This window comes from Myotis yumanensis, unplaced genomic scaffold, assembly GCF_028538775.1.
Source record: "Myotis yumanensis isolate MYYU_CA2020_CCGP unplaced genomic scaffold, mMyoYum1.0.hap1 SCAF_5, whole genome shotgun sequence".
Classification (NCBI taxonomy): Eukaryota; Metazoa; Chordata; class Mammalia; order Chiroptera; family Vespertilionidae; genus Myotis; species Myotis yumanensis.
In genome coordinates, this window is record NW_027223756.1 from 6739617 (window position 1) to 6763273 (window position 23657).

The window sequence follows — 23657 nt, forward strand, 5'->3', positions numbered from 1 at the left end:
AGATTTCAAAGCAACTATTTGGTAGTGAACATGTTCACATGGCAAACCAAAGCCTATTATTTTAAGTCTCCTTGGGTGGAAAGGAACAGAAATTAGGAAGTTCAGGGTAAAGATATTGTAAAGCTAAAAGCTATCCATGGCCATGACTGAAATCAGTGGTGAGTACCTGATGTTTTCATGACTAGCATTCTTCCTCCCCTTCTTCAGGCAACGGCAACTCCATTGTTCTGGTAGGGCCTCTCCGCCTTTGACCACAGACCTGGCATATGGCCCAGCCTCACCAATAACAGTTGCTTAGGACCCTGCTCAGGAATAAGAATCTTAACCAAAGCTGGCGTCCTTCCCTGGGATGCTAAACACAGAGGCTGAATTAGAGGGTCTCTCTCCTCTAGGGATCTGCACACCTGGAGTGGTCTGCACACCCGCAGTTGTCTGCTGCCAAGCCTCTACCCTCCTTTGGTCGTGTGGAGGAAACCAGTCCATAACAGGAGAGGGTGAGACCAATGCACAGAAACAGAACCAGGACAGAGCCATCTGGTCCATTAGAGGAGTCCTTGACATCTACTCCCACCATGGATTTCCAAGTCACGTGATCCAATACATGCTTCAGTTAGCTTGAGTTGTTTTGGGCACCTGCTACCAGGAGACATCTTACTAACATAAACTCATACTATCCATTTATAATTTAGTGACTCTCCTTCAGCCTGAGCCAAATTCAAGCATAATGTAAATGATAAGCAGTGTCACATGGCCAATTTCCTATGTCATACCCTTGCCATTAGTGAAATAAATTAGCCATTCTTTGAAATATTAAAACAATAATACAACAGCCTTCAGGAACATAAAATGATTATTTATAACTCAGTATATTTTATTATATTAAATATATTAGTAAACTCAGTTCTCCAAGATACTTGTTAATTCAACAATACATACAGTTATAAATTCACAACAGATAAGTAAGAAATTAGGAAGAAAAACGGTTAGAAGTAAGGGATACATCTGACAGTTTAAACTCTTCAAAGAGGGGCTTGTTTCTTTCTGTTTCCTTGGAGTCATCTGTCTTCACAGGGTGACTAAAATGTAGAGTAAGGTCACAAAGCAGTAACTGGGAGTGCTCTGTGTAAAACGAGAACAAAAGGGATCATATTGTAGCATGTATGTCCCTAGACAACTATTGTTGCTTTCAGTAGCTATTGCCTTAATTCTTGATTTAGTTTTCTTTTAAGTGATTATTGATCAAACTACACATTAGGTGTGCTTATTGTAACTTCAAGTCAAATTTATGTACTATAAAATAAGCATGACAAAAATTTACTAGAAGGGTTCTTTAGCCTAACTTGTCAGCTATCTTACTAAACTGCAACTTGATTTATGCAAATTTTATTTACACTTTTTAAACTTATCACTTTTGTGTGTTCTACATGCACATAGTATAAAGAATCAAATAGGTCTATGAGGCATGTTACAAAACTAGCAGTTTTCACCTCCCAAAAGTAACCACTTCTAACTTTGGAGCTTATTTTGTTTTTATTGCTTTTGTTGTTTTGTGGCTGTGGAGTTTTTATCTTTTTTTTTTTTTTTGAGGTGGGGGCTGGAATTACCTCTATATTTTTAAATAACATGCATATTTTATTTTTTCAAATTTAAATATTACCTATCTGCTTCTGATTACAGAAGATTAAGATATAACACTTTTTACTTGTGCCCATCCCCAATATACTTGAGTACAATTTTTGCTAGCTCAGTAATTAATGCTTATAATTTTTAATTATATAAGTACTAGAGGCCCAGTGCATGAAAATTCATGCACTGGAGGGGGGGGTCCCTCAGCCCAGCCTGCGCCCTCTTGCAGTCCGGGAGCCCTCAGGGGATGTCCGATTGACAGCCCTCTGCGGGAGGCTACAGGTGGGCCGAGGGAAGGCGCTGGCTAGCGAGTAGCCGGCCCCGCCCCCCATCACCCCACTGCTGCAGCTGCCATCGGCCTCCCTCTGCGGGAGGTGACCTGGTGGGCCTATCAGGGGATGGTGATAGCCAGCCCCACCCCCCCATCCTCCTCCACCACCGCTGGTTTCCCCCACCCCCCCACTGCCGTCCCCTCCCTCTGCCGGCTGGCACTCGCTTTGGCTGGCCCGGCACCGCCTGCCCAGCTGGCCCCCCCGTCATTCTGCAGTTCAGTCAATTTGCATATTATGCTTTTATTACATAGGATTCTTCACAGCTGAGTCTTGTAATATGACATTTCCCTTCCTTTAAGCTACCACCCAGCCACAGTTAATTTCTTTTTTTGTTGCTTAATTATCATGAACGTATCTCAAATTCCCCCCAGTTGGGTAAATCTCCTCTCCCAGTTCAGTCAAGCACTTAAGTACTCTACAGTTGAAAGTCTCTCCTCTCCAGAGCCTTCTGACCTGCTCTAGCCTGGACCGATGCCCTCCAGGACTGCTGCACAGCTCACATTCTGGGAGCTCCCTTCACCATTATCCTAGGGACTCCTTTCACCCTCCCTCATGTGGAGCATCCTTTTTCCAGAATCTCATGTCTTTCTCTTTTTGGTCTGCATCCTTGTTTGGTGAAATACAACCTTAGTAACTTCTATATGTCTGAAAGTTCTCTCTCTACACCAATGCTTAATGGAGTCACTGAATATAAAAATCTAGGTTGGAAATCATGTTTCTTCAGATTTCCAAGGGCACTGCTGCATTTTCTTGCAGCTTCCAGTGTCACTATTGAGAATTGTCAAGCTTCTCTTGTTTCTCTTTAGAAGCTTCGAGGATCTTTTGTTCTCCCAGTGTTCTGAAGCCTCACAGTACTGTATTTTGGTGTGCATTGATTTCCATCCATTGTGTTGGGCTGTTTCATTATAAAAACTCATACCCTTCAACTCTGGAAGTTCCTCAGACTATTTCTTTAATGAATTTCTCCTCGTCCATTGTCTATGTTCTAACACCCCTATTTACTGGATATTGGACTTCATTTTGCCTGGTTTGTCATTTCCCCCCTAAAACTTTCTTTCTTCTTCTTTTTTTCTTTATACTCTAGGGTATTTTCTACATTTTTATCTTTAACCCTCTACAGATCTATTTCTATTATCGCATTTTTAAATTTCCAAGAGCTCCCTCCTGTTCTCTAAATATTTTTTGTAGTTTCATGTTCCTTTTCATAGACATAGCATCTCTTCTGTGGATATTATAGTTTCTTGGAGTTCTCATTTCCCTTCATAATTTGGTTTTCTTCCTCCTTGATTGAACCTATTTATTGGTTCTGTCTCTGCTTTTCATAGTAGATGCTTTCCTCCAATGTCCGTGCCACAGCTGTTTGCTCATATTTGAGACCGTGGCACTATAAAGACAACAGAAGCTCTTTGCCGTGGTAGGCGGTATTGTGGGCTGGTCTGACTGGGTGGTTTGTGGGGAAACCTGTGCTATCAGTATTTTTAGGTCTTTTCTCTTAGGCTGGTCATATTCCTGAAAGAAAAATCTGCTTGAGGGTATAAATCAGGCTTCTGATGTTTTATAGGCAAGTGTGAAGAGAAAGCTAGAGGTCAATTTGGTCTTAATACCCTCATTTTTAGCACAGTACTCTCCCCCTCGGATTGTGACCAGTGGCTGCAGGCCAGGGGTCCCTGGTTTTACCCTTCATGGAATAAACCTCTCGCGTCTCAGTCACAGAGAAACAGCTGCCCAGTTCTGTAGAGGAGGAAGAGACCTTAGGGGCCTATGACTTCTTAAACATTTAACCAGTCCTCCTGTTCTTAGCTCCACCTCCCCCACTACTTCCAGAGGATTCTGTACAACCATGTGTTGAGTCTTTGGGCTATTTCTTTGCTTTACCCAGCCAGTTCATAGTTTAGATTTTTGGGCTTTAGGGTTTAAACGTCTCTGTTTGTTTCCATTTGCTTTCTGTTTTGTAGGTAACACTTTTTGAGAGCTCTTTGTCTTATGAATTTTTGCCTGTTTGACATCACTTTAACTCTCAGATCTAATGATTAGATATCTGTCCTCGGGAAAGTTAGTTAATGTCTCCATGTCTGTTTCTGTACCTATAAATGCCAATGACAATATTTCCTATCACACAGGGTTGTTATGACAACTGAGTCCACTTATATAAAGCTCTTAGAAGGATATCTGGATTATGGTAAATGTTATGATTATTTATTGACATTATTATTTTGGGGGAGAGTGGAGTAAACAGAGTGTTCATTTAATCGTCAATGTTTACCAGAAGTCTACCGTCCTACACGTCTACAAAGCCCCTCGTGCCCTGACTGCCTGACTACCCCACAACTTTTCAGGACACGTATAGCGTATTTATTATTTCCAATTTACTTCATGAAAGGATTGTCTAGAACAGTTAGATAATCGAGTTTGGGAGGAATTTTTTAAAAGCGCAAGCATCCAGAACCAATTATTCATTAAGTAAACATTTTCCAAGAGCCCATTATATCAAGGCACTGCTAAGTGCTAGGAATACCTTTAAAAAGCTTCCAGTTGAGCAGGGACAGGGAAAGGAAGTAAACATGCAATTACAACACAGCGTGATAGATGGTATGAAAAGGTAGAAGAGGTAACACGCTGGCTTAAAGGAAGTTTTCCAACCTAAGTAGCCTTGACTAACACAGTTTAATAAATAGCAGTTAACCTGGTGGAGTGGAGGCGGGGGGCCCAGCAGTGGGCAGTTCAGAAGGAGATGCATGTGTTAAAATACAGATACAAAAAAAGCAACTGTGTAGAGATGCACACAGGTCAGCATGGTAGGAGCGCAGCACATGCAGGGGAGAGATAACGAGACGAGAGACTGGATGGGCTGGGGCCTGGTCTCAAGAGGTCTTATAGTCCATTCGAGGAGGACAGCAGTGAACCAACGGGGGTTTTCAGCATATTTACATGTTAGGAGATAATCCTTGCTGTAAGTTGAGATTGGTTTTAGAGATGAATTAAGCAAAGCTAACCAGATTTCTTTACATCGGACTCCTCGGTGCCTTTGCTAATGTGTTCTGTAGATTTGTGAGATAAATATAGAGCATTATGCACTTCCCAAACTTAAGTCCCAGAAGGATGTGGAATCCAGGGTTACTGCACCCATCTACTAACATCTCTAGGCCAGCAGGGTTCACAGAGCAAAGTCTGGGAAATGCTGCTCTGGGAGGAACAGGCAGAAATAGCCTAACAGCCTCACTCTCTGGTCCTAACTAACAGCCACCTTGCTCTTCCTGGTGGCACACTCTGCCTCCAGGTGTGGTGGTCTCTCCGCCTCAGCCTCAGCAGTAAGTTCTGACTGGTCCACACTGGTCTTGGCAGTCCCCTTCCCCTTGGCAGCAGCTGCTGCAGACAGTTGCCTTTGATGCATATCTGGTCAATGACAGGAAAGGGGAAATGTGCCGGAGGGGTCAGGGAAAGGCTTCGTAAAGAGAAGAGGTAGAGGTAGTGTCTGGCCAAGTCTGCAGGTAATGACCACGAGGACTGACAAACAGAGTGAATATAACAGAGAAAGAACCCAGTATCCAGTGAAGTTTCTAAAACTCTGAAGCAACTGTAGGCTGCCCCACCGTGGATCTTCTTGCTATTTTCCTTACTTACAAGCATGTTAAGTTGGTATTTTTTGACATGTAGCTGAAGACCTATAACTGACACAAAGGCTATCTCCAAATATCCAAGAGTTGTCAAAAGAACTACATAATCAATGCAGTTTTCATGGTTAGAAGTAGGACCCGCAGGTGAAAGGAATGGGGAAGAGATTGCAGCTAGTCCGTAAGGAGCAGCTATCCTAAAATGGAACAGGGAGACTGGAGGGAATGTTTGGTCAGGGATAGATCCCCCCTAGAAATGTTCATTCATGGAAAGTTCACATGCCGGGATAAAACAGAATACATCTGTGAGGTGAGTGTCCAAACATCATGCCCCATGAGGTCTAATCCAACTCTATGAGTCTGTTTAAAATGAAGAGCCCTTAACTCACAGAATCAAACAAACTTCTAATTTTTAATTTGTAAGGAACCTTAGGAGCTTAGTAAGGATTACTGGATAAAGACACTGAATTTTGTAGAATGTGACATTGTCATGTAATAGTTTGTTGAAAGGAAGAAAGGGCAGTAATTTAGAGTGGTTAGACAATATCATAAGCTTGTTAGTGTCAAGGATGGGAATTCAAGTTGGCTAACTGCTAGATCAATGCTTAAACATAATTCATCTTTAGAGATCTAGTTCATATTATAATGTACGCATTTCTTAAGAAACAGAAAAGTCCTAAATAGTGGGCAAAATTCGCTAACACCCCAGCAGAAGCAAAAATGGCTCTACTATTTATTTTATAACAATGACATGCAAACATTTTAGTTTAGTGATTCCATACTTACCTTTCATTTTCTTCAATTCCAAAGAAATTGCATTAATACTTTTAATTATGACATTAAGCCTATGGTCAGAAACATCACTGTTCAACATCTGATTTTAAAAGAGAAACAAAACAATGTAAAATCAGAAACATTTATGTGTTATTAAAATACTTAAATTTTCAATACTTCTAAAAGGAAAACCTATTATTTCAGAACAAATAATTGTGAAGTAGTAGTCTTTATAAATAGAATTCTAACATAAAAAGATATCAACTTATTATGTTAATACTAGAGGTCTGGTGCACGAAATTCATGCATAGGGGGGTCCCTCAGCCTGGCCTGCACCCACTTGCAATCTGGGACCCCTAGGGGGACATCCTTCTTGCCCTCTTGCATTCCAGGACTGCTGGCTCCTAAATGCTCGCCTGCCTGCCTGATCACCACTAACCCCTCTGCCTGCCTGCCTGCATGATCGCCCCTAACCCCTCTGCCTGCCTGCCTGCATGATCGCCCCTAACCCCTCTGCCTGCCTGTCTAATCGCCCCTAACCGCCTCTGCCTCAGTCCCCGCCACTGCGGCTTCATCTGGAAGGACGTCCGGAATGACATCCAGAAGATCATTTGGCTGTCCAGTCTAATTAGCATATTACCCTTTTATTATTGTAGATTTTCTCAACTCAAAACACCTCCAACTGGAAATCTTAGGACGAAGTTTCTTCTTTAATCAAACCACTTCCACAAGATGGGGCCTTTACAGGGGAGATGCAGACACCCCCTTCTCAGCAAGCCTCTGCACTCAAACTCCCTGACACCTGAGCAATCATTGTTTCCATGGAAGTCACTGTCTTTTTCTAACTTATTCTTTTTTTTCTTTTCTAACTTATTCTTGAGTGACAGGGTTCCCATAAAATTTTTTTAAAAGAGATAGTAAAATTCAAAATAAGATTCAATTATAACTCATTGACTAAGAGGATAGCAAAATGATCACATCTATTTTAGCGAAGGAAATTAGGGCAGCCTAATTCCACCTCTGAATTTTGGTTGAGTGAAATCCGTAAATCAACATGTTACTCTGTTATACTAGTACTAGTGTATACAGCACATATATTTAAACAATTGCGTCAGAAACAAATACGTAGGTGGGTCACTGGAAACCAAACTAACCTGAGCCATTCAAATCTCTCAAAACGAGTTGAAAAATAAGCCGCAGTCAGCACACCCCACTCCAGCAATGTGCAAGGTGGGCGCTTAGAGGCCGTTCCGGGGCTTGTCCAAAATAACGAAAACAATTCTTCCCTTGGCTCCACCTTTCCCTGAGTCAGAGGGGTTGATCCGATTCCTCACGCTCACTGCAGAGCCCCCTGCAAAGGAAGTGACATGTTCGTTTTCAGGACAATGAATAAAACACACTGGCATCTACCCACAAGCCCCTGGGCGCTGCAGTGGGAATGGCAGCTGTATCCTGGGTATGGCAAACCGAAGGATAACTTTAAAAATGAGGAATGAATGTAAATAAATAAATAAATAAATAAATGAATGAATGAATGAATAAATAAATGAATGAATGAATGAATGAATGAATGAATAAATAAATAAATAAATAAATAGCCAAAAAGAACAAGAAGGAAGTAGAAACTAGATGGATAGTGAAACGCCCAAGAAAGTTGACCCTCCCGCTCAGGGTCTGTTGCCGAGGGCTCTAAGCCCCATGGGTGGGTGGGGTGAGCGGCAGAGCTGCGGCAAGACCCCGCTTCACGGGACAGAGCCTGGTCAGGCCATTCCTCAGGCAGGACAGGTGGGCAGTCTCCCCAGGACATGGGAGGTGGAGGCCGGGCTCGGGTGGAGGAAGCGTGCGGCGAGGCCGAGACACCTGCACGCGGGCACCGACCACGTAGCCGGAGGCAGAGACACCCAGGCCCGCACCCGCCTTCTAACCACCACCCCTCCTCCTCGGCCCAACTCACACCCGCGAGGAGCCCCGGCTTTGGGGGGCCGTCCAACCGCTCCCGGGGTCTGAAAACGTAGCCCTAGGCAAACCGGTGGGGACAACAGGGACCACGTGAACCGCCCTCATGTGACCCTGCGGATGACCCCTGGCCCTGCTGGACTGGCCCGCCAACCACCCCGCCCCACGCAACCCCCCACCAGGGGCTCCGGCCGCCATGCCCACTAGCTCCGGCACTGAAGATGGACCCTAGTAGCCTGGACATTGCAACAGTCTCCACCGCCCGGGCCCCCGGTCCCAAACCGGATTAGGATGACCTAAACCCAGGAACCCGGGCCTGCCCACAACCTGCTGAAACTCACCACCCACCAGGCCCAAGGTCACTGCAGCTCTGACCCCTTAGAGGGGTGGGGCGAGCGGCCCTAAAAGGGTGAGGATTTCCTGATTGGCCAGCTTCTCTGCCTGATGCATTCTGGGAGTTGTAGTCCCAGGCAAGGTCCCCATGGAGACAATTCTAGAGGCCAGACTGAAAGTGGCCGGCGCTGTGGTGCGCGCAGAAAGGGCGGGCAGGAAGGTGCTGACCTCCCCTCCCTTCTATGTGCCCTGCACTGTGCTAGGTGCTTTACAGGCCTCGTCTGCACTTAATATTCACAGCATAGGAGGGTGGTTAAGGCCAGACTCCGGACTGAAAGTGCTGGGGTTTGAATCCTGCTCCAGCACTTGATAAAGAGGCCGGGAAGCGCTTTAATCATTCAGGGTCCAAATGTCCTCATCTGTCATATGCAGATAGTAACTGCCTTCTAGTGGTCTTTTGAGGGTTAAGAGAGAGAATGCATCAACGGGGCTTGGCAGATGATGTGCCCAATAAATGTGAGCGATCGTCATTCCTATAAATTTTTATGGATGAGGAAAGAGCACAGATGAGCTGAGAGATGTTCACTGGTTTCTTGCCAAATAGAGACGTTGGGATTCCAGCCATCTTTGCTGGATCCCTAGAGGAGTCTCTGCCACCACCACCTTTGGGGCTGACTCGGAGACTTTGCTTGGTGCCCGCATGACATGCCTTCGACTTGATGATGAGCTCAGACCTGCAGTATCAGCTTCTATACACATCTTTGTCTTCTGTGAGTATCACCAATAACACACACCAGCCTCATCAACCAATCCCTTCCTCATAACCCACAGCACACAATCTGTTGTTTAATTTGTATCCCGTTGCCTTCGATTTAACACAGAATTTGTTGTCGGGTAGGCGAAGAGGGGTACAAGAGAACTGAGCTTCAGTCTCAGGTCTGCCAGCCATGTAATCTTGGAAAGGAGTACCTTCGTTTCTCTGAGCCCCGGTTTCCTCACCTGCTTTCTTTAGAAAGGGATGGGCTAGATCAGTGTTTCCTAAATGTCACTCATTATAGGGCTGCTATATACCAGCTATTTCATTATTACCTTCATATTTTAAATTTGCTTCCCTTTAAAATTTAAGTCTACTTGAAACGCTTGATATCACCAATGTAAATGGAAGAAAATATAAGCAGAAGGTAATAGGAAAAATAAAGACAGTGAAAAGGAAACATTATTTTTAATCATCTAGCTATTATTGACTCCTGATGGCTATGTTCCTGCAGCCCAATTTTCTTTGTTAAAATAGGTTCATACTGCGTGTTATAGAAGAAGTCTTAAAGGTAGTCTGGCACAAACGAAGGCTTTCTTCTTAATGTTTCAGGATGATAAGACTTGGACGGGGAATAACTCTCCTTGTGTAGTTACAGGACTTTTAGTGCCTCTGAATCAGATACATCACTTAGATCCCAGTGGGATAGGTGCCACGCTTTGCAGAACCTAAGATCAGATGCTCTTCAGTATCCCATCCCTTCCAAAGACTCCTTCATTCTCCATGTGCTATGGATGCCTTTCAAAGCTTAGCTCAGTCCTGGAGGGAGTCTTCTGGAACCAACCCTACCCAGTTCTGCAGTTTCATGCCAATGCTTCCCTCACTTAACAGTCTACCTGTGGACACCTGCTAGTGTCAGACTCCAGCATTTTCTTACTTCTGACATGCATGCTGAGCACTTTTCATCTAATCTTCAAGTCCTAAGTAAGAGAGGAAAAAGGAGGCACAGGAGGCCAGAAAACACGCATTCTCTGAGCACTCCCTCCATATCCTGCATTGTGTTAGAAGCTTTCATCTTCTGACAGTTCTCTGAGGTAGCTGTTATCACCCCAGTCACCTGGAAAAGGCAGCTGGAGCTCAGAGAGCGTAGTGCCTGCCCAGGGGCACAAGAAGCAGATCCTGTCTGTGCGACCCCAAAGCCTCTTTTCTCTGCGCCAGGTTGTCTCCCGGAACAGGATACAGTCTCCTGAGACAGCCAACAACTACATCACGGCTCCGCAGTGTCCGGGGCCTCACAGATCACTGGACTTGAACACACAGGTACTGATGTGCACGCGGCACACAAACACGGAGTGACCAGCCTCGGGGGAGCAACATTTGTTTTCTGAACCAGAGACATTAACGACACAAAAATAGCTGCCATCACTCTGTCCTAAACGCAGGGATAACTTAGCATCAGAAAGGAAGGAAGAAGGAAAAGGAAGGAAGGTCACAATAATTTCGAAATAAGACAAGCTTAACAGAAATCTTACTGGATGCGTCATTTTTTAAATTCCCCTTACACTGATGCAGGCTAGTTAAAACTTCGCCTCAGATCTGCAGGGTTCTAGATGTGCTGTGGGAAACGCCCCATGGGTAAGAGCAGAAGAAAGTAAGACCATTAAGAGACCTAGGGTGCACAAAAGTAGGTCGGTGGAGATAGCATTAAGACTGAGGATCTTGAAAGTCAGGGATGACGGGGGCTGGGCTGAGTAGGAGGTGCTGTCTCTGGAGCCCCATCTTCCTCATCACAAGTGTTTGCCAGGCCTGCCTGGGCTCAACCACCCACCTTCCAGCTTCTGCTCACAGGACTTGAGATAGAATCTGAAGACCTGTCACACAGCCAGAGTGCTGATTGCTTCTTGTGAATAGATTCAAACCACGGTAATTTGGGAAAAATCATCATTAAACTATTTTTAAAAGAAGGATAAACATTGTGTTTATTTTGAATAAATGTTATAAATGGGGGGGGGGGGCGAAGATCTGAACTCAGAAAAACATAGATTGTAATAATGTACAGTATTTTCCTTCATAGAAATGTCTTGGAGCCATGATGACTACTTATTGTGGTGTTCATCCTCCTTAAGTAATTATAGATTCCCTTTTTTTTTCCTCCATAAGAAATTAAAACTTTAAAAGCATGATTGGCTACTTAAGGCTTGAGACTGTTATAGATGAGGCCCTTAAAACAAATCTATCTCTTTTAATACATTTGCAAACACAACACTTTGCTGGAGCCCAAACAGGTTGTAGCTGTGGATTCTCATGTTAATCAAATAAAGGAAATTAAAAAGCCGGTAAATTTCCCCATTAAGAGAAAAGCTGTTACAGAACAACAAGGTGATTAAGCGTTTTATGGAACCGGGTGTGAGTGCCTCAGTTAGTTTTATTACTAATTCTGGACATAAAGTCTTCATTTCCAGGAAAACCAATTGGGTAAATTATCTCACTCTTCCACTCGCTTTCAGAGCTCCCATTCCCATCCTCTCCCTGCCCCTCACCAAGTGACAGTGCTGGTCTCTGTGCCTAGGGACTGGCTTCCTGCTGGAGCATCTGAATATTGCTTTGCACAACCCTGGTGTACCCAGACTTGGCAGGCAAGGAGCAAGTGCTTGGATCATTACCTAAAGAGCACGGCCGGTGTGTTGGAAAGACCCAGGAAATTTCCATGTGCCAGAGCAATGCTTTCCCCCCAGCCAATCACGCACAGGAAGCAAGAAGGCACGTGACTTCTGCCATGAAAGTTGGGCCCCCTGCCCACTGTCTTCTGCAAATAGCTGATGTTACACTGGGTAGAGTCATTTTCTTTTTTTTCTCCAGAAGAAACACTTCTGAACTATAGGAAGATGTAATTAATGAAAACCCAAATTGCTCGCTGTGTTAACAAAAATGTTTTCACTTCTAATTAAGAGACTGGACAAAAGAAGATAATCCTGCCATTTGTGACATTTGCAACCTTGAGGGCATTATGTTAAATGACACAAGTCAGAGAAAGACAAATACTGTATGTGTGAAATCTAAAAACATTGAACTCATAGAAACATAGAGTGCGAGGAAATGGGGAGATGTTGGTCAGGGAGTACAAACTTTCAATGATCAAACTAGTGGTCTAGTGCATGAAATTTGTGCATGGGGGTGGGTGTCCCTCAGCCCAGCCGGCACCCTCTCCAATCTGGGACCCCTTGGAGGATGTCCAACTGCCGGATGTCCCACAGGGAAGGGGCCTAAACCGGCAGTTGGACATCCCTCTCGCAATCTGGGCCCGCTGGCTCCTAATTGCTCACCTGCCAGCCTGCTTGATCGCCCCTAACCACTCTGCCTGCCGGCCTGCTCGCCCCCAACTGCCCCCCCTGCTGGCCTGTTCACCCCCAACTGACCCCCCCACTAGCCTGATCACCCCCAACTGCCCTCCTCTCCTGGCCTGATGGCCCCTAACCGCCTCTGCCTCGGACCCGCCACCATGGCTTTGTCTGGAAGGACATCTGGAAGGTCTCCCAGAAGGTCTCCTCATCTAATTAACATATTACCCTTTTATTAGTATAGATGAGCAAGTTCCAGAGTCTAGTATACAGCTTGGCAACTAGAGCTAATACTGTGTCGTATACGTGAAAGTTGCTGGGAGAGCAGAGCTTCATGTTCTCTCTCCATAACAATGACAACAACAAGATGGTAATCGTGTGAAGCCAAGGATGTGTTGACTAACCTTATTGTGGTTCACATTTCACAACATATACGCATATCACAACATCACATTTATACCTTAAACTTACCCAACCTGATAAGTCAATTATATCTCAATAAAGCTGGGGGAGGGGGAATAAATTACAGTTCTGTGCCAATATTTCCCTCCAAACTAGGAAGCTACCTGATAGAGCTGCCAGATAAAACACAAGACATCCAGTTCAATCTGAATTTCAGGTAAACAACAGGTAATTTTTTTTTTTTACCATAAGTATGGCCTCAATATTGTATGGCGCAGACCTCTATTAAAAATGTATTTGTCTACGATTTAAATTTAACCTGGAGTCCTCTTGTACTTTGACTTGCCAAATCTGGCAACGCTATTACCCAAAGACTTCAACCATGAAAAGACACACAAACAGTCCGAAGGCTTGTAGATTCAGGAGGTACGGAAGCCAAGAGAATATTGATGTTTTCCAACTTGATGTCCAAAATAATAAGATGCACACACTTACTGGGCCAGAATGCGGCTCCCTCCTTCCTCGGCGTCCCTGGAATGCAGGAAAGAAGCGAGGACTTTGAGAAGACAGATGGGCGAAAGCGGACGATATTCCGGATGGTGCTGCTTTGGACAGTGGCGTGCTATGCCTGTTTGTCTGAATACTGTTCACACCTGGCTTTTCAGAATATGCCTTCAGCCAGCCGGGCCTATTCATGACACAAACTGTGTTTATTGCCAGAGATCCACCAATCGGAGAACACCTTCTGTCCCCAAATAAAATATGTTTCTAATTCCAACATGTCAGCCCTCCACCCCCAACACTACTTGCCCTGTTTATTAAAGACGTGGATCCTGACCAGGCATTTCTCCCTATGGACACTGCCCCTCATTCCCATGCCTCACCCTCATCAGCCAGCCATGCAATGAAAAATGAGCATCTTTAGGAAAAAACATAGTACGTGCATGAAGTCAATCACAATGGAATATAAGCGTGTGCTCACCTTGTGGGGTGAAAAAAAAGTTTGTGTGCACAAAAGCAAGTTTGGGAAACCATTCACCAAAATGTTAGCAATGACTATATCTGGGTAGCGAGATGGATGGGTGATGTCATTTCTTTGCGTTTATTTATTTAGCCTAGCTGTATGTAACTTTAGTCCCGGCCCTCTTCTCTCTACTTTAATCTCTCAGGGGGAGGGGGGGAGGCGGGCATTTCTCAGGGTGGTGCAACATCAATCGCTTTAAAGCAGGGATTCTCAAACTTTACAGTGCACAATTTCTTAGGAGTTTGGGAAGATGCAGATCCTGGGGCGCAGTGTGATGACTCTGATTTGGTGCATCTAAGGAGCAGCTCTTTGAATCCGCATTTTAAATTCCCCTTCCTTCCATTTTACCCTTCGCGGACTGCGGGCCATCCTCTGAGGAACGCAGTACTGACTCACAGCTTCTACAAGTCTCAACTGTGTGACTGTAGTGGAAACTTATCTAAATGACTACTAATGTCAGAATTTAGTCATTTTAAAAAGTATTTATATATACAAAAGGCTAATATGGAAAGGGTCCCCTCGGGAGTTCGACTGGGAGACCAGGAGTTCGATCACTCTCTATGATGTGTGCTGACCACCAGGGGGCAGCATGGAATGAAGGGAGGCCCAACTGGCAGCCAGAAGGCCCTGATCAGCCCTGATTGACAGCCAGGCCTAGAGACCCTACCTGTGCATGAATTTCATGCACCGGGGCTCTAGTATACATATATAATATACGTGTTATATATAATATACTATATATATTTTCAAGCATAGATCAGATTCACATAATGTTCATTTAAGAGAGGAAAGTACCTCCCCACTCCAACTCCCCAGCACAGCAGCAAACGCACTTAATGTCTGCTTGATTCTTGGAGGCGGGAGGAAGGAGATGGACATCCCAGCGTCAAGTTCTTCCTAACTTAGGTCTTTAGCTTTTTCATGTGCGCATAGTATGTGCTCACTAAACCTTATGACTGGATGAGCTGGCCTGTTGTGGTGGCATCCTGGAGAGCCACAGGAACCGAGGTGTGTATGAGCTTCTGCCACTCTGCTGGCATCTCAGCAAAGCCCTGACAGCAGAAGCAACACCTTCCTGGCTTCTAAGCCCCCGAAGGAGGGGCCGCCCGCCCCACGCTGTCTAAGCAGAATGCAGACTTACAGCTGTTCTAGAAGCTGCGTCAAGCCTGCAAGCTTCAACGCAGCCTGTGCCTTGTGGGCCAGATTAGGAAACTCTGGTCCCCCGATTTAAAAAAAAAAAAAAAAGGATCATCATTTGAATAAAAATCAAATGACTCAGGATCTGTCCAAAATGAAGGATGTTTTAATACTTTGTGTGTAAAAACACGGATATTTTGCTGCTTTTTTATTAAACAGATTTTATTATTTCTCAGAATCTTGTCAGCATAATCATTTTACAGGCGGATGGGATATTCGGCCCTGCCCCTGCAGGAGTTCTTCCACGGCAATTACCTCGTGGCACTTTCTCTGTAATTAGGTTTTCACCGAGGACTTTTCCCCGGGTCTGTGTAATAAGTGAAATATGACCAGAATTTAAATTTGTCAATTACAAGCCAGCGCAAACACGCAGCAGAGCCATGAATTCCAAACCACAGGCTTGGAATTGCTGAGGGGCAGATGCTCTGAAATTAAAATGGAAATAAAACTACTGACTGGCAAGTGGAAAGTGGCCCCCAAAGAACACAGATCTCCCCCAACGCTATGCATGATTCTCCCCAACAGTGCGAGCTCTTGATTACAAATTCTTCAGCGTAAAACGGACGAATCAAGGAGCAAGCAGTGGATTTGTGGTAAAGTCATCTACACAGGGGCTCTGAGCTCCTGCCCTGTGAATTCCTGCGCTTGGCAGGCCAGAGCCTCACTGCATTATGCAGTCCGCTGGCTGGCGGTATTCTCTCCGAGTGACTCGGAGACAGACAGATGTGGGGACAGGCCTGCATTCTCCAAGCAGCTCCCATTTTTGCTGACCTGACTTCAATACTTGCTCTTGGGGGGCCCTCTGCCGGCCATTTCTCATAAAGGGCAAGCATCTATAAGTATGCACCGTTGAGGACCCTGGCAAATCATTTATTTCATTGGAACAACCACAGAACAAAAGCAAATTTCTTGAGCTTTGTATTCATAAGAAGCCCCAGGCGAAGGAAATGGAACTCACAGTTCTTAAACTGACTGAGTGCCTGCATTTATTCATGCAATAAATCTTTCTGGATTTTCCCTTCTGTCAGTCACTGTGTCTAAGACAGAGAGTGGGGAGCCCATCCGACGGGCCTCTCGCTATCAGGGAGCTCACGGTCTGGGGGAGGAGGTGGACGGGAGCCCATAAGCGGCACAAATACATGTTAAGTGACAGATTCATGAGGCAGTGTCCAGGACGGAGATATGTCACGGCGGGGGATGTGACTTGGCGGGGCAACTTTCAGGGAGGGCTTCCCTGAGGCAGGGACTTCCGGTTGAGATCAGGAGAGAAGAGCCTTCCAGGCAGAGGGAACAGCGTGTTCAAAGGCCCTGTGTCAGGGACAGCCTGGCAGGCAGGAGGGTTTGAAAGGATGTCCAGCCAGGCTGGAGTGCAGGGAGCGCAGGGGAGCCCAGGGCAAGAGGAGGCTGAGGACAGGGCATGCCGGGGCCAAGGAGCCCGTGTTGAGGCTGCTGGTGTCTCCTGAGCCCTGTGGGAAGCCACTAGGTGCTCTTAAGCAGGTGGGAGATGGGAATGCTGGTGGCTGTTGGGGCCTGGGCCGTATCTGCCCCTGTTGTCCATACTGAGTCGGGTGCCGCCTCAGAGTGGGAGCCAGGGAACATGTGTTCCGTGAGTAAGAAACTTCCCCCGGTCTTCTACCGCAGGAGCCGGCTGCAGGGCAGTCTGTGTTCAACAAGAGTCTCACTGGCCTCACTCTCCCTTCCCCAGGACCACAGTTTTGGAATTTTTGCTGGAATGCTTTCCAAAAGGATCCAGAAGTTTCTAGTAGTTACAGGCTTTGGGATCCCATGGCTCTGGATTTAAATCACAGAGTTACCTATTCTCTCTGAGTAGTCAGTGTCCACAGGTGTAAAACGAGGATAATTTACATTTTTACCCAAAAGGGCTGATATGGAGATTCCATCTGCTTATCTGTGCAAAGGGCCTGGCACATTCACGTCCCGTTTGGGTAGAAAAGAGGGTCAGTGGGATGTGGCTGGCCACAGCTGTGGATGGGGTGGGAATTCCTTTGTGGTCTCCACGTTCCTGTCTCTTACAGCTCCTCCTCCTGTGGTTTATTTTGGAGAAAGGAAAGAGGAAGTTGTCTCCCTGAGGGACCCTGAGGAGCTGACAGATGTTCTCTAAGGCAGCTTTCAACAGAGTTGATGATGATGATGATGATGATGATGATTAGCATGGAGTAGGAATGGAACTAATACATGGGATCTGCTTCCTGCTCCATTCATGGCTCCGACAAAATTAAAAGGAGACAGGTAGGAGACCCTCAGCAAACAGTGTCCCGAAGCCTGGGTTCTGGGGCGCAGGGGCTGTGGGGAGAACTCTACTCAGTCTGAACCACATACGAGCCAGACAGATGCCCAGACGGAGCAGAGGCCCCTGAGGACACCCCACAAAACACCAAGCCCTTCCATTCCAGTCCATCTGTTTGAAGTAAGGAGCCCAGGACTCTGGGGTCACATGTGCATGGACTGCACCGCTCGCTTTGATTACACATGGCTCACGGGCACACAGCTGGTTGTTTGCAGAACTGGATTCAGATGCAAATCTGAACAGAGCCCATGGTTTTTAGCCAGGAGAGGAGGGGAAACATAATTTCCCCTCTATTCTTCTAAATGATTGGCTGAGATCCCAGTGATCAGAGACAGATAACAGAAGAAAAACCAGAAGTCTATTAACGTTGTTAAGAAATAAAACTGAATACATTTTAGAGATTTTGTTGGCTGTATTCAATGATTCATGAGTCGGCAGCACCCAATCTAGGGACAGAAAGGAGCTCTGAGGAGCTGTGCAAAGTGAAAGACCCACAGGCAGAACCGGGAACAAGGAAGCCAGGCCAGAAGCGGGGGAGGGGCTGGTTATTGCAAAGTTACTTTGCTTTAGGGGTTGGCGGGGGTCTACCAGGCAGATCACCCAACTAGTGCTGATCAGGATCAGGTGATTCCTGGCTGGTTTAAGATTCCACTTCTGGGATAGCCAAACAGTAATTAAGTCTTGATTTGGTGACATGAGGCTTAGCATAAGTGACTCCGTTTTGGGCCTGTTGTCTTGTTTTTCACAACATGGGCACCTTGTGTGTACATGGGAGATACCCAAGAAACGGAGTCATCCCCCAAGATGGCCCAGCCACCTGCTTAAATACCGCCTTCCGCTAAACTGAGGACAAAAGAAAGATGTTGGGGAGTTGAGGTGAGAGAAGGCCAGTTAAGGGGGTGACAAGAAAGCACAGTAAACAAGGACAAGGTTTGCTGTGCAGATTGAAGGCATGCCTCCTCTGGGTACAGAGACGGAGATGCTTACAAATGGAGACTTCCGTTTCGTATGTAAATGCCCCTACAAAAGGGTAGCCACCACTCTGCTTTCATGGTTTCTCCTGTGTCTGCAGCTGCTCAAAAAATAATTAGCTCAAAATGATTCTTGTGCCAAAAAGGCATATTTTCGGATGGCACATTCTGTTACCCTTCACCCTTACATTGTTCATGAACATGGTATGCCATACGATAATTGCTTCACACATTGCGCACCAGTAGTTTTACTGTTAGCTCTACCCCGTGGCCACGTAAGTTTCTATTGAATGAGTAAAAAAAATGTTTTACAAAGTACCATACTTTAAAAAGATATTAGCTTGTATGAACATGTAATAAATAACTTCAAAATGCAATAGGTATTTAACATTAAGGCATGCCTTTAAGATTTATGTAAAACACTGTGTAATACGAAAAACACGAGAATGCCCGTGATCCGCCCGCAATGTGTTAAGTATTTACTGCACAACTATGAGATTCTTAAAACAAATGCCTCGTATACAGAGGAGCTCCATAAGATGCATGCTGACTAATATACAGATCACTGGAAAGAAGCATCTTAGAGAAATAGATCCTCAGACTGTAACCGGCCAATCAAGGGGTCTGCGCTGCCTGTCACTACAGTGGGGCCTAGACTTACGAGTGTCCCAACTAACGAGTTTTCTGAGATACCAGCTGTCTCTCAGGCCGATTTTTTGCATGGAGATGATAGAGTAATTTGAGTTAACGAGCTCCTTAATGAGCTCGGTCTCAGAACGAATTAAACTGGTAAGTCAAGGCCCCACTGTACTTGAGCCAATTCATCAGAGACAGAATCATAGGCGCATTTATACCAATCCTGCCAGCGGCATGGGAGAGCAGCAGGTCACCCACAAAAATCTGCTCTTCCCCCCACCATAAGCCAGCTGCTTACATTGGGTAGAAGGACAAAGATTACATGGGGGCGTAGGCAAAAGCTGTACCAAATGGGCACTTCCAGGTAATGCAGGCTGGAGATTTGCAATGGCCTGTGGATATGCAAAGGGGGGCCTTCAAAGGGCTGGTGGCTCTAGTTTTTTCAACAAGGCTGTTCATCTCTCCATGCTAATAGGCAGCTCCCCGATGGGGAGGATGGGCTGCATCTCCAGGTGAGCTCCCAGGTCCCAAGTGCAACTCCCAGCCAGGTTAGAATGTGCCTTCTTTAATCAGAACTAAATAATCATGGTTAACAAAGCATGATTAATAGTTCTTACAATTATAGCTGCTCCCCAACATTCTATTTCTGCCCCTATCAAGACCTTCATGAGTGATCAAATTCAGGATACAAAAGTAAATATTTGCACAGCATGGGGCCATCTCTCAACTCTTATTGCCTCCAAAGTTATGACTCCCCGGGAGAAACCCTCACAGCCCACTCGTTCTGTTGTTGCCGATGGCTACTTTCCATGGAGAAGCCTGGTCTGGTTTTGTCCTTAGGAGACTCGCCCCAGATGTGCTGCAGAATGACGTGGTGATGGGATAAGGGAGTGGGCAGTGGCAGGGCTCCCTGATCTCATCCCCAGGACAGACCAGGTTCAGATGCTCCTCTCAGCCAGATGGCAACCAGCCAGGTGTCACTCACTCACCCTGCGATGCTTGCCCATCCGCAAAGCCAGGAAATGCCAGGGACAGCGGTGTTGCAAAGCCCCGATGGGCCATTCCTTCACCAGGCCCAGGCCCAACCTTCTTTGAGGCCGCAAACGCTGTCTCTAGTGTTGATCTTGCACTTTCTAACATTTCCAGGCTTAAATCTTATATTCGATTTATTATTTTTAACATAAAATTTTCCTGGTTACAAAGCCAAAACCACCGTGGAAGACTCAACAAAAGCACTCCAAAAGAACAACAACAATTAATCACCTGTGATCACCTGTAATACAACATTTATGCACGAAGCTCTCCTATCGCTCCCCCAACCATCACCATACAACTTTTGACAAAGGATTGGTCCTTCAAATATCCTTAGGTTTAAGAAAAGGGGAGAAAAGAGTTCTTTTGTGAACCCTTCCAGCAAGTGCCCAAGTAATCCCTGTTATGTAAACTCAAGCAGTCTGTTCTAAGTCATTTGTTGCTATAGCAACGCTTGGCCCCAGAGCACCACAAACAACCATCCAGACTCCAACTCTAAACAGGAGCCTTCATTATCTCTCTCAGAGCCCTTCAGGGGGCATCTTCTGCCAAAGCTATTCATTTAAATTAGCAGCTCCCTTCCAATTTCTTGTGCTTCATACCAAGACTCACCAGGGGCTGAAAAGGCAGTTAGGGCAATAAATTGACCTGCTAAGGGTTGGGGGCAGCACTGCTTAAAGCTGGGGGCCCCCCGGGGCTCTGCTCGCTGTCTGTGCTCACCACACAGGCTACCACCTTGGGTGCCAGTCCCCCAGGGCAATGCAAGGCTAGTTTTCAGGCTTAATGGGTCCAATCCTATCAGAGTGACAATTCTGACACCACCATATTGAACCAACCCCATGGAACTTTTTTGAGCTAAGAGTACTGAGAAAAATCTCAGAGAACATTCTGAAAAGCTTTGTAATGCTATGGACAGCTGCAGAATATTATAGCTGAAGGGCTGAGGGTTGGGGTGTGGGAAGGCATTCGAAGTGCTTAATATGCTTTATTTCATTGGATTCTGACAGCAATCCTGTAGGGACAGGCAGCATTTTCCCTTCCTTTATGGTTGTATAGATGAGCATGCGGAAGCTTAGAGATCGAGTGATTTGCCCAAGTCCCTGAGCAGAAAGAGTACAGCTGGTTTCACATTCATGATGTGTCTACCTCAGAGCCTGTTCTCTGGACCCTTATCCTGTAACTAGAGGCCCAGTGCACGAAATTCATGCATTCGGGGCGAGGAGATTCCTCAGCCCGGCCTGTGCCCTCTCGCTGTCTGGGAGCCCTCGGGGGATGTCGGACATCCTTAGCGCTGCCATTCTCCCACCATAGCTGCTGCACTCGCCAGCTGTGAACCTGACTTCTGGCTGAGCAGCGCTCCCCCTGTGGGAGTGCACTGACCACTAGGGGGCAGCTCCTGCATTGAGTGTCTGCCCCCTGGTGGTCAGTGCATGTCATAGCAACTGGCCGTTTGGTCAATCTGCATATTAGCCTTTTATTATACAGGATGCCTTGAAGCACAGGAACAGGTATATATGGAGCGCAGAGTGCTAGAGATTACGTACATTGTTTAAATGTCATGATTGGCCTGAGTTGAGTGTATCATCCCCATTTGCCAGATAGGGAAGCTGAGAGCAGAGATGTGGTGGGCCAAGGTCGTCCAGGCAACTGCAGTTCAGCGGGACTGGAGCTCACAGCTGCTTGGCTGCTTCTACACAGCAGTGCCTGGTGCCTCAACCCCATGGAGACTAGGGCTAGAAAGGGTGGCCCATTGCTTTCGGCCAGGGGTGGGAGGTTGGGAGGTGGTAATTTTCTTTTCCACCCAATCTTGCCCACAGCTTTGTGCACTGTCTCTTTAACAAGCCCTCCTCAAATTGCCCACTTAGATTGTTTTCTATTTGTACTCTAACCAAACATTTACAAGACTTGTTTGTCATTGCTTTTGGATCCCCTGGAGGACTAGCCGAGGACACTTTGTGAGTGAGATGAACTATTTCCCACCAGGCCTCCCAATCCTGCCTGGGGTTCTCTAACCACCCACCTCCCCCACCAGGTCCCTGTTCTCCAGGTCACCAGCGGGCAGTGTGGCTGGAGCTGGGGGGCGGGGTGGGGGGGAGGGGGCGCTGTGAATTAGTGGACAGTGGTTCAGGCTCTGGGCCCGGACAGGTCTGGGTTGGAATCCAGCACCTGCTCACTCACAGTGTGAATTCAGGTGCCCTGTAACTACCTCAGTTTCCTCATTTGTGGAGAGCCTGTGAGGAACATGTGGACCCAGGGCTGGGAAATGAAGGTGTTTCTATCACACTTAGGATTTTAGTCTTTACCCCGGAGGAGCTCCTCCTGTGCTCGGGATGATACAGTGCATATTTCTTAAATTTTCTTAAATGCCTGCGCTTGAGTCTAACAGTTACTAGCAAGTCGAGGGCACGCCTACTGATTAAAGTTCTTCGGTGATTGCATTTCTGAGCTTTCTAATCCAATTATACTAGTAGGTGGCTGCCTTTGACTTAAGTATTGATCTAATCAAAAGCCAATTTCTTTTTTTTGGAAGGGACTGTGCTGAGGTTGGCAATCAAAGGAGCGAAAAAGGACAGGACAGTTCATGCGGTGGAACTGGCCCTGGCTGCTTTGCTGTTCTCAGAAGAAAGCAATGACCCTGGCAATGCTTGTGCAATGCTGTGCAGTTCCTGTGGCTCAGTTCTCAGTTCTTCATCGTAGCTGAGCAAGCCCTCCAGCCTGAGCCCGGGGCCAGCCCCGCCTCTCACCTCTCCAGCCCATCTACCCACTAACCTGCCCTTCCCCACACACCTCAGGCTGCTGTGGTGGCTCTGCCTGCCCTCCATGTCCTCCTCTCCTGTTTTCTCCGTGTCCCCTGGCTGGATGCGGCTTATGTCTTCCAGATGCAGGGACAACGGCTCCCAGGGGCGCTAGGCAGTCTTCTCCAAGGGTGGTCCTCGGCAGGCGCCAGTCTGCAAACTGTCACAGGTCCTCCATGAGATAAGCATAAAAGCAGCAATTCAGCAGAGGAATTCATGTCTGTTGAATCTTGTAATAAGTTTGTGTTATTGTTTTGTGTAACTTTGCTTTTTAATTTTGATTGCATTTTATAGAAGCATTGGTGTGTGAGGGAGCAGAGAAACAAAAACAGAGGTATGCTTCCCACAGTGGGTTTGAGAAGCCCTGCTCAGCTGAACTCCCAACCCTTCCCTTGCCTTGACCTCCTGGGACCCCTATGAAGCTTCACCCTCCTCCTCCCCAGCCTCCCCCTCCTCCCCAGGCTCACCCTCCTCCAAGTCTCACCCTCCTCCTTCCCAGCCTCCCCCTCCTCTCAGCCTCCCCTTCCTCCCATCTCTCCTTTTCACAACATTCCTGCTCCCACCTCCT

The 23657-nt window shown here is 46.3% G+C and overlaps 1 protein-coding gene across 2 annotated transcripts; it reads right to left on the bottom strand.

The window, feature by feature from the left end:
- Positions 1-909: 909 nt before the first annotated feature.
- Positions 910-23210, bottom strand: CUNH5orf58 (chromosome unknown C5orf58 homolog). Of its 2 annotated transcripts, none has more exons than XM_070414428.1 (4): positions 23082-23210; positions 7498-7694; positions 6356-6443; positions 910-1119 (listed from the first exon to the last, which is right to left on the bottom strand). In XM_070414428.1, the coding sequence occupies exons 2-4, from the start codon at positions 7504-7506 to the stop codon at positions 968-970; spliced, it is 249 nt and encodes an 82-aa protein (XP_070270529.1). In that variant the 5' UTR covers positions 7507-7694; positions 23082-23210; the 3' UTR covers positions 910-967. The 2 variants fall into 2 exon arrangements, with proteins under 2 accessions (XP_070270529.1, XP_070270528.1); XM_070414427.1 differs by lacking the exon at positions 23082-23210 and adding an exon at positions 13622-13757.
- Between the last annotated feature and the right edge of the window lie 447 nt (positions 23211-23657).

What these genes read in the sequence shown, in the direction of transcription:
- CUNH5orf58 (XM_070414428.1), bottom strand. An exon ending in GGAATTGAAGAAAATGAAAG is followed by an intron (nt 1,120 to 6,355) that starts GTAAGTATGGAA and finishes CGTTTTACACAG; the next exon opens with AGCACTCCCAGTTACTGCTT.